Raw genomic sequence first — 11,419 nt, forward strand, 5'->3', positions numbered from 1 at the left:
ATTGGAAACCACACAATTACAGTATTAAATATTTATCACAAGGACAGATAGATTTGCTAGGAAAACAGTTTGGTCAATCATCGTTTGGGATGAGTCATGCGTAACTGGACGTGAAATGAAACAAGAGCTAATTCGGAAGCTCGCGCTGCTGCCGGACACGAACAGAGGAGCTGCAGGTTGTGTTGAGTAATCACATTTGTGTTTCCTGTATCACTCACTACAATAAAAATACATAAAATGCCAAGGAGTAGAGTTTGCGACTGCAATGTATACACCAAATAAGCTAACAGTTAGCATAGCCGCTTCCATTTCTTCCTCTACTACTATATCTTTGTAATGTTAAGCAGCCTGGATTCCCTGTGGCAATATACTGCCTCACACAGGCCAGTCTTGTTACTACATCAGACTCAGACTCAGTATTAGAGTCGATGTGAAAAATACAATATTTATTTCACACCAGCTGGAGCTGTAACAAAGCGCTTACCATATAGTGTAATATAAATTACCGGGGAATTACAACACAAATTAAAACACATATACAATAGAAACCAGAAGAACAGCAGAAACAACGATAGTCTCATGTTGAATCTAAAGCTAAAGAATAAAAATGTGTCATTGCGTGTGCCTGTAACACAATTTAGACTTGATTTAAACGCGCTAATGTGTGACTATATTGGAAAATAAGGAGTGGGGTACAACAATGTGATGACGTAGCAGCTATTCCTTTTGGAAAAATACAGTGCTTGTGTGGCTAAAACTCATAATGGTAGATAATGAGATGATGAGGAGCTCACATTGATGTTGGGGTTGAGGAACTGCGTCCTGGCATAGCGCGTCAGCATGTTGATGATGACCACTTGGCCCCACTCCTCCACGTCGATCAGGAGGTTGCACAGTTTCCTGTAGTTCTTGTGGATCAAGTCGATTCGCTCCGGACACACCTCCTCGAAGGCCATGACCACGCTGCCTGCCACCAGCTGTGATGCAACATGTTTATGTCACAAAGGCGTGTTTTCAAGCCCCTTTTGCAGATGTTTAATGCTTTCGAGAGAAGCTAGGTCATCCAACACTCATTCAGTACTGTGTAAATGTGTCTCTGTATATTATTTGTCCGGCCGTGGTGTCATAAATTATTGTATTATGAGGGGGATTGATTCAAGTCAGACTAAGTAGGACTTCACGGAAGGCTTGCGTGTTAAATGCACGGCCCGCCACTGGGCTCATCAATAGTATTATCCATACATATATGCATTCAAGGTCCTCCAACAAAACAAGACATCTTAAACGCAGATGAAATAAAAAAACAAAAAAAAAAATACACTCGGCTTGCTGAGAGTAGAAAATATCACTCACCGTGGTTTTGTCAGCGAGGAGCTTCTCGATAACTTCAATCAGCTGGTCCTTCTGTTCCGGATCCAGACTGAGGACACACAAGGATCAATGGCAGACACAATTTGGACTCAAGCTTCGTGAGCAAAAAGAGGGCCGCTTCGAGGAAGCGCACCTGTAGAGCTTGGGAATGGCGTGGGCGGCGGTTTTGCGGACGTACGGCGACATGTCAGAAGCGGCTTCTTTAATGGCCAGCATCATGATGGGAACAATGATGGTGACTCGGATGCTGGAGAGGACTCGCAGCGCGCTGGCTCTAATCAGCTGGTTGGGATCCTTTAGAAGTGAACAGGCAGTGGTGGGTTAATTCATTGTGGGCAAGCGTTGATGGACAACCAGGACTGCGCAGCGACAAAAAACATTTCTTAATGTATACATAAAGCAAAATCACATTTGAGATTGTTATTATTATTGGGCAAAAAATGATTTTTCTTCTTCAAGCGGCTTCTCCCAACCCGCGTGCAACGCAATACGCCAAACTGTAAAGGAAGAAGAAGAAACACGGCGGTGAAGTCGAAATTTGTTCATTGCATCTCTGGATAATATTTTTGCTTTTTATTTTTTCAAAATGATTACATTTTTTAATCGAAAATTGTATAGTTTTTAATTTGTAGAGTTGCATTTAATATTTTTATTTTTTTTACAACTATTGTTATATTTATCTATCCATCCATATACTGTATGTCTGTCTAATATTTGCATAGATAATAGTTTGTTACATTTATATTTTTCATCAAAACTTTTTATTTTTTTGTCAAATAATTTAATATTTTCCTCAGTTTTGTTCCATTTGTGTACGGTTTTTCTAATGCACTATGTTTTTTTCCCAATATTTTCATCTAACATTTTTGTCAAAAATATTTTAAGGCTTAGATTTTTTTTTCTTCAACTACTTTTTTTCTTATATTAGTGTCAATTTCATCTAGCATTTTTACATTATCTGTCAAATATTTTTCTAATATTACAGTTCATAGAACGGATGCATGGATCATTTTAATCTCAGAATTTAAAAACTATATTTTGTGCTTTACTTTGATTTTGCACGTGTAGCTAATGTGGTGACTTAGATCACACCGGTTAGCAAATCCCTGATATATTTTTTTTTAAATTAGAATAACTTTGAAGTTAACCAGCATCATTGGCATCAACAGAAAGAATCCCCCCCCCAAAAAAAAATCATTATGACTCTACTATCCTCAAAGAACCAGGAAGTAGTCCACAAACAGACAAACAATAAAACCACCTCATGTTCTGTACGTACCTTCAAGCCTCTCTGGAAGGTGGAGATGGAGAGCAGCGCGAGGTCTTGCTGCTCCTCGGCGTAGCGCACAAGGTAAACGTAGACCAGCTTCTTCACCTGCGAGCAACATAAAAGGCAATTAAGTTGCTTGCTAAGCGGAGCGAAAAGCAACACGGTGATGAGAAGGCACGGCGAGGAGAAGAAAATTGCTATTTCCTCCAGGTGAGATAAAGCCACACCAGAAGGACGCTGTGCAAATATGATAAGCCTAAAACGAGTTACGCAGAGGAGGAGGACGTGTGGGTGAGGCATACCTCAATATTTTTACAAGCCACATTTTTCACCACCGCAGGGAAGAGGTCTGACGCGTTTTTACCTCGAGCGATCATCTGCGGGGAAACACAAAAGCACCAAGTCAGGGTTTCACACGCAGCGAATTTGGACTTTTCCAGTATCGCTCTAAAGCTTTTGCAAACTCGCTCCAGCGGGGATACAAGACCGAGCAGATAGCGGCAAGCGTTATGAATATTTAACAGCCGACTATATCTTTGCCGCCGCAGTTTATGCTCCAAAAGACTTTTAGTGAGTCGCTTAAAGTTTCAGGACATTAACTGCAGCCAAGCAAGCCGCTCGTCTTCCGTGCCCTTGTGCAATTAAAAAAAAAAAAACAAGCTGCGTTTTAGCAAAATCCCATCGAGAAAAATGATTACTCACTGCCACGATACGTTTCATGGCCTCCAGCTTCAGAGAGTCTTTGTTGCTGTCCAGCATCTCCTTCAGGTCGTCGTGTCTGAGAGGGAAGAAAATTGCAGCAGTTTGGATGGAAAGACCCAACGCGAGTGCACGGCGCGATTGCAGCCAAACTTTTTTGCCACTCGGCTATGAATCTCCTGAGAGCGAAACCATGCGACGTTTGCTCAAGCTCTGACCTTATGGAGCTGATTTATGAGCGTTTTCTTTTTTTGTTTTATGATGAGTGATCAAACTCTGCCACCACCTCATGATGACCGTAAATCAAATTGTCGCAATTGAGTGTCGTTGATTTGTCTAGCGTGGTGATTCTCAAAGTTTGGTACTTAAAGATTGAATGAAATGCCCCAAATGCTATTTTTAAGTTCAGTTCAGTTGTATTTAAATTTTAAGAACTGTACAAATCAGTCGCATTTAATCTGTTAGAATGGTTTCTTTTCAAACATTCAATTCTCATTCAATTTAATACGCAATACATTTTATTCGAATCATAATTATTGAGGTATAGTTTAGTTTCCTTTATTTAACAAGGGTTAATGTCCAAACCACACACGCAACTAAGTTTTTCTAATGGTCATTTTTTGCAAAAGATAAATAACACAAGCCTGTGACAATTGTTATATTGTCTGTTTGTGTCGCAACACCGTTTGTGTTCCAATAAGGCAGGCATGGGCAACCTACGGCCCGGGGGACACATGCGGCCCGTTAAACGTTTTAATCCGGCCCGCCAAACTTGAGAAAAAATGAAATGAATAAACCTTGTTCATGTTTTATTTTCTAAATATTGTGGTTTTTCACTGTGTTATGGTGTGAATTATGGTGTTAAGGGGGAAAAAGATACAAGACTCATTCAGAGCTTTCCATAAAGCAGTTTCCACGGCAACCAGATGTGCAGCAAAATGATTTTCAAATGGCGGGCATCCGTGGATGGAAAATATGACCATCATAAGCACCCAAACAGCTCAAGCTCATTTGTATAATGGCTCCTACTAATTAATTTACAACCATGATTGGGTTTCATATAATCGTTGTTTTGCTCGGGTAAACAGGTTCTAATTCAAACAAGGATAGCTGCAGTGGCACATGAATATTGTTTTGTATGGTGGTTGCACACCCAAAAAAAAAAAAAAACAGCTGGAGAAGACAGAGGGAATGTATTGCTGATTATTGCACCAAGGGAGTAACACATTGCGGTGGAGGCAGAGTGATTGTGTTGGGCGGCATTTCCATCACTGGAAAAAAAATGAGGCTTGTCATCATTGAAGAGACATATTGGTTTGAGATTGTGTAACCAGTGGTCATCCCACAGCGCCACAGTCTGGGACCGAACGCAATCCACCAAGATGGCGACGTTCCATTAAGAAATGTGGAACATGTTAAGTTCAATCAGTAACATTCTTCTGTTTTCATTCTTGGCCAATCGCAGTGTGCTATCACTGCTAAGATATTTTTAGGATAGACCTGTAGGCTACCCATGTTGTCCTTGGGGCTAACTTGTATCCACTGGCACCGTTTTTTTTTTTTTAAAGACAATACACATGAATATAGAGATCAGAAATGTTTCTGTGTTTGCACATCCTCCTTCAGTTCGCTCCCTCCCTCCTTTGCTGTACGGAGCTGCTCACCCCTCCCTTCTCTGCTCACCCCCCCAAGAAAAAGAAAAAAAAAAGAAAAAGAAAAAGGAAGAAACAGTTTGTTCACTCAACTTCGCAAGCAGCCATTTATATTGTGCCTCGCTTATAAGTCCGCTTAGATCATGACCGGTGACAGAAAATATGAGCAGTTTTGGAAACCTTGACTTTTTAAAACCTCAAACCGAAATCCGTGTGCCAAGATGACGACGGATGGAAGTCGAAAAACTGAAATTGGCTCAGGCGTTTTTTTTTTTTTTAGTGACCTTTTCTACGCAACTGAACTGCCATCCCACAGCAGTCCTTAAGCAAGCTGCTGATTTTTTTGTTGGGCGAACACAATTTCAGAAGTTTTGTTTTGCTAATATGAATCTCACTTTAGGGAAGAAAATGACAGGTTGGGTTTCCTTCTTCCCAAAGCGCTGGCAATAATTCGACACCAACTCTTGCCTTTTGAATTGTGGATCTGAATTATTTAACCACAGCAGCACACTGGGTCTCTGGTTACCTGAAAAAGGCACTCTCCACCTGGAATGTCTGCACGACAGTAGGGCGATGCTGGGACGTTTTTGTTTTGTTTTTTTTTGCACGAAAACCAGCAAATATGAAAATGTATTTGCATGACACCGCTGAAACATTCAAAGTTTCTAGATTTACAATATACTCAAATGAGGCTCGGAAATCTTGCTTTCATTGGTTTGCTAATTGCATTGAGGCTATCACGCAGGACGTCCAAGCTAACCGATTATTTGCGCGCATTCTTAATGACTCGAGCAGCTCTCAACTGTCCAAACATATAATAACTTGTAAGAAGCACCAGCTAAAAGAAAAAAAAATATCCTGTAAAATCCTGTTCCTGAAGGGCTGCTTTCCAGGAGGTTTTCCCATCACTCCCTGCTGCAAGACACCTGATTCAAACAATCAGCTCATCAGCAACGTATGCAGAAGCTGGATAAAGATCCTGATTATTGGAATCAGGTGCGTTGCAGCAAGGAGGGATGGAAAACATCCAGGAAACTGGCCCTTAAGGAACAGGATTGAAGACCCCTGGGAAAAATGTTATGGCTCAAAGTGTTTAACACTTGCAATTAAGTGCTCAGGTGATCAAGGCTACTTTTCACATGTCTGGCTGAGTACATCCAAATTGGAACAGCTAATTCGCAGGAAAAAAAAAACTCCACAAAAATTAACAAATTGTTGGACTCCAAGGCGCACCCGCGTGTAAGCCGCGGCAACTCTTTTTTGGGAGGGAAAAAAAGCGATATACAATTCGCACCAGGCCAGTTTTTATGTTGAAAAAAAAATATGAGTTGTTTACTGCATACACAGAACGATTTTGTACTGTGAATGCACATAAAGGTACAAAAACAGATTGTTCAAAAAGTGCCTTTTAACACGGCAACAACTTTGCTCATTAAAACAGAACAGACCCAAGAGAGAAAAAAAAATCGAGATTTATATAGCGTCTTTTCTGAACTATAGAGCGCCCCTACTGGTGGGAAAAAAATCTACAGAAAAGCCGCACCGTTGTATTAGCCGCATGGTTCAAAATCAAGGAAAAAAGTAGCGTTTTATAATCTGGAAAATACGGTAAATCATTCATTCGCAAAATTGCTCCGCAAAGAAGCAAAATCATTTTGAACCTTGCAGTCATTCACTTATTTGAAATGGCGCCACAATCGGCATCTAATTGATGACCAAATTAATCGACAACTCTTTGCCACTTCCTCTGATTGGAGCTTATTGATAGTCCGGCACATGTGGCATTCAAGCGACCATCCTACCGCAAAGGTTGACTTTGGGAATTCCCGTTACCACCACCACCTTCCTCCAGTGGTGCTCGTTCCTCCTGGTCTCTTCCTCCGTCGCCGCCACCACCTCCTCCTCCTCCGCTGCTCCCTGAGCGGAGGTGGCGCAACTCGTCGGGCCTCAGGGCGCTGTACCAGGTCTGTTGCCCACCATCGGGGGTCAGCACCGGGCTCTTGTCCTCCTCGTGGCCCTGCACCTGACTCTGCACCGTCTTCACCATGTTTACCGCGTTCACAGGCAGCTGCAGGAGCTTCTGCATGGTGGTCATCTCTTTTTCAGAAAACTTTGCAGGATCCCAGAGGCAACAGTGAAGTGGGAAAAGGCTGGAATCTGCTCTTGTGTTGTTTCCAAAACGGCTAGAATGTCACAAGTCCTATTTTCTGGTGCAATGTGGACATCTCACGCAGGGATGATGCAACAAGCCTCTCCAGAAGTGCTCCACTTCCTGCAAAGAAAGACGTCTCCGTGGCGACGGGAACAACGGTAATCCAAATCTGATTGCCGGGGGGATTCTTCGCGTTCCTGCTGCGACTCGTGCCGCTGTTGTCGCTGCGTCTGGCCAAGCTGCCATCAGCCGCTCTGTAAAAAGGATGCTCGTCACGGAGGGGCGTGGAGTCCATGGCGACCCCTCCCCGCTGTTCACGTGCTCGCTGTTGCAGAGCCTCTCTCTGTCGCTCAGTCATTGCACACACACACACACACACACACACACCCCCACCCCCACGCACACGCACACACACCCCCACACACGCATGCATGGAGAAGCTCTCGCATAATGACACGTCACTACTTTAGCACTGCCTCCCTCAAACATCGACAGCTTTATTTTAAATCCTGAATCCCCTCATTCATTTTCACCATCAAATCTTTCTTTTTTTCTTTTTTAAACATTCCGTTTTCTTCATCTAACGTGACTCAGCAGCGTTCTCGGCAGCCTCGCCCAATTCCCCAACCAAGATAAAAATGATTCCTCCTGTGATGATGTGCCAAAGCTCAGTCAGCTTTCGCTGCAAGCACAATTTTCAAAGGAGATATAATTCATTTTTCGGGCGCCTTAATTACGACTGTACCAATTGAATATATTATTTTCCAGTACACTGAATACAGACTGTAGCGATTCTCCTATTGGTTAATCAAGTACATTGAATAAAAATAGATGCTTAAACAACAAAATGTGAGAGTGAGCCTGGACTGGTGAGTGACGTGGGAGTCGGAGTTGCGGCACATGCCGTCGGATGTCACCAAAATGAATATGAATCCTATGTCAACAAATTTGCAGAATATTAAAGTGTGCTAACACTGCACTCTGCAGATCTTCTTTGTCTTAGGTATGACCGTGTTTCCGTTGAATTGCCGTTGGTTTGAAAGTGGCAGATCTTTGACCAGTCTCGCTGCCAAGTCCTGGACGGAGAAACTCGGTGATAATTCTCAACAGCTCACTCACAGACACAGACGGATAACAACCTTTATGCTTAGTGCCGTATAGAACTCATAGCATAAACTTTAGGTGAGTCAGCAGACACAAAAGCGGAGGGACAAGCTCATCATGTATGCACAACCAAAATACATTGCTGTTAATGTGTTGAGTTAGATGTAAGGGTTTGACAAAACCAATGGAGGGCCGTGCACTTCACACGTAGGCCTTCAGTGAAGGATAAATCCCGATCATAATAACATCATTTATGACACCACGGCTGGAGAAATAATATCCAGAAACACACTTACACGGTACTAAGTGAGTGTTGGACGACCTAGCTTCTCTCAAAAGTACCATCTTGAAAATGGCGTCGCAAGTGTATCCGCAATTAAATCCACACTTTTCCCTCCTTCGGCCATTGTTATTTGTTGGCTGTTGTTGGGTATGTTGATTCCACATAATGCTGCCCCCTCACGAGTGAGTATCCAATCACAAGACACGTTCATCACCTTCAATGTAAGGCCAGCGAGAAGGCTCACTGTAACCAACTCGTGATCTGATTGGCTATCGCAACTGCCTATCAACTGTATGAGCCCCCACACTCACGCAGAAGAGACGCCCGCACGATTATATCTGAAGGCCTCTGAAAGAATAGTGCGTGCCACTGGTATCATGAAGTCTGCCTGGCAACATGAGCTATCTGAATTCTGATTGGATAAAAACTCTATGCTAATAATTCAACACTAGCATATAATATGACATCAATGTGAAGAATATGATCATGATTTATTGATTATGTTAGGCCAGCAGAGAAGGCCTTGAAGGCCTTGACCGCCCGCCACTGCACAAAACCCACAAATAGAATACCTACCTACAGAACATACAATGCGCTGGACCAGTGAATGCCTCACAGACAGTTTTCGATTGTCCTGGAAAACGCTCCCAAACACCCGAAAGTTTGGCCAAACAGAACATTGCTTTCTAGTAAAATGTTAAGATGTCGTTTATGTGTACAAAAAAAAAACTAACAAAAAGAATCAGAATCAAAACTGGTGAGCCCCCAGACACTCCACAGAAAATATACAAACCTTAATTTGAATACAATTATTTGCAAATCCTTTTCAACCAATTCCATTGAATACTGACCAAAGACGAGATATATAATGTTTACACTATTTTTCATTTCTCTAATTTTGAATTTGATTCCACCAACACGATCCAAACCACTACTCAAACAGACTAAGGTCAGATTTCACAACCTCAAGTTCAGACCTCAACAGGGAATCAGTTTTCTCTACTGGAAGAAATAATTAGCGCATCTTAATCATCCATCCAATTCACACACACACTCCTTCATATGGACATCTTAGAACCTTCAATGAACAAACAGGAAGGCCCCAGCACGGGCTTGAACCTGCAACCCCAACAACCACGAGTCAGATGTGCTACTCACGTATCCACTGAGCAACAGTCCAACATAAAGCTGGAATGACCAGACAACATATACATACATACATACATACATATATATATACATATATATATATATATATATATATATATGTATATATATATACATATATATATACATATATATATACATATACACATATATATATATATATATATATATATATTATAATGCATAGCTGTACAAATGCAACTAGGTAACAGTATTGCGCTACAAACACTGACCTGTTCCTGAGCTAATACCTGTCTGACAGTGTGAATTTGTTTGCATTTCATTTTGCTTTTATTATAGAGTACTTAACTTCTCCTTACACTTGTATGACAATTAAAAGTTATTTCATTCCGACTGTACTCACGCCTCAGTTTATGACATTTATTGACCATAAATAGAGCTGCAACTAACGATTATTTTAACATTCAATCTGTCTACTATGTTGTTGCTTAATCAGACAAAACATGTTTTGATGTTTGATATCAAATTTATCTATTCAAGAACTCAATAAGCACTGGAACAAACAACATGTGTTGATCTCTAATTAGGCGGTTGTGGGTGACTTTAGAGGTGCGTGGCGTCATGAAAACATTATTACAATGAAGGACAGACCCTCCCCCCCTCTAAAAAAAATTATCGCGAAAGCCAAACCATGAATATGGGAGGTTCACTGTATGAGTGTTTTGGAAAAGGGGGACGCTGTCCACTCTGGATGGTGCTGAATAAAAAGGAGTTGAGGCCTGCTTGGTGAAGCGTTTTAAACTTTGATTACGTCACATATTTAACACGTCCACTTAATAGTACAGCAATTCAAGATATTTTCTTCTGATTATTATTTTTTTAAACTAATCCATAAGGTCACATTGGCACAGGAACAACGTTCGAGCGAACCAAATCACGACCACTAACCAATCACTCAGCTAACCCGAAGATGGTGGAGGGCATTCAATTGATGCTAGCGCAATTCGGGCCAGATGTTGACATTGAAATGACGCATAAAATGGACGTCAGCAGTGTTTTCCCTCCGAAGCGAGCTCAGGTGTACCTTTTATAGTCCGAGGAGAAAATCCCACCACTCGCCGGGTCGTGGCCATATTCGGGCTCCCCGACGCTGGAGGAGCCCCCTTTCTCGTCGTTGAAAGCCGAGCTGGCGGACATGGTGCTGGCGTTTAAGTGTCTTCGACCTCCACGCCGAGTCGACCGAGATTATTGGTGCGGGTATAGCAGCTGTTCCACGGTCTTTACAGACGGCAGGCACCGTGTAATCCCTGGGAGGATGGGGATAATAGTTGGAAGAGGATAGAGGGGGGTGGTGATGCGCACATCACGTGAGGGAGGAAGGTGAAGAACCCGGAAGTGCTCGATACAGATTGGCTCGTCAATTTTAGGTCGAACCATTGTGACAAAATTGCTTTTGTACCGCAAATGCCATTTTGTAAACGTCTCGAATGTGGCTGTGTTTTTTTGTACAGCTACAAACAAAAATACAAGGACAAAATATTAGTTGTTTTCGACCTACATGTGATTTTTAAATATCTTATCCCAAAATAAAAATATAATATAACACATCCGATTTAGAGTGTCCATTCATCCTGCCAGCCAGGAATATTACACATATATAAATTGTAACATGTTAAATTATCCACATATTTATGTATATAATCTGGACTCTAGACTATTTATCGAAGAAAGATTCAACCCCTACATAATAACTTTTGAGA

The 11,419-nt window shown here is 41.8% G+C and overlaps 1 protein-coding gene across 12 annotated transcripts in view; it reads right to left on the reverse strand.

Annotated features, from left to right (window-relative positions):
* The window catches only part of ap3b2 (adaptor related protein complex 3 subunit beta 2), a 28,127-nt gene that overhangs the window by 16,102 nt on the left and 606 nt on the right, over positions 1–11,419 (reverse strand). For 6 of the 12 annotated variants that reach the window (XM_088302080.1, XM_088302076.1, XM_088302079.1 and 3 more), the window contains exons 1-7: positions 6,795–7,515; positions 3,344–3,419; positions 2,944–3,018; positions 2,651–2,746; positions 1,505–1,665; positions 1,354–1,420; positions 795–977 (exon numbers count right to left, since the gene is read on the reverse strand). In XM_088302080.1, coding sequence (XP_088158206.1) covers positions 795–977; positions 1,354–1,420; positions 1,505–1,665; positions 2,651–2,746; positions 2,944–3,018; positions 3,344–3,419; positions 6,795–7,087 — 951 coding nt within the window. In that variant the 5' untranslated portion in view covers positions 7,088–7,515. Of the gene's footprint in view, positions 1–794; positions 978–1,353; positions 1,421–1,504; positions 1,666–2,650; positions 2,747–2,943; positions 3,019–3,343; positions 3,420–6,794; positions 7,516–10,743; positions 11,036–11,419 lie in introns of those variants that run through there. The other 6 variants (XM_088302086.1, XM_088302084.1, XM_088302087.1 and 3 more) reach the window with 3 other exon arrangements.

This window comes from Idiotropiscis lumnitzeri, chromosome 8, assembly GCF_059441095.1.
Source record: "Idiotropiscis lumnitzeri isolate Australia: NSW breed Sydney's pygmy pipehorse chromosome 8, RoL_Ilum_1.0, whole genome shotgun sequence".
In the NCBI taxonomy this organism is placed as follows: Eukaryota; Metazoa; Chordata; class Actinopteri; order Syngnathiformes; family Syngnathidae; genus Idiotropiscis; species Idiotropiscis lumnitzeri.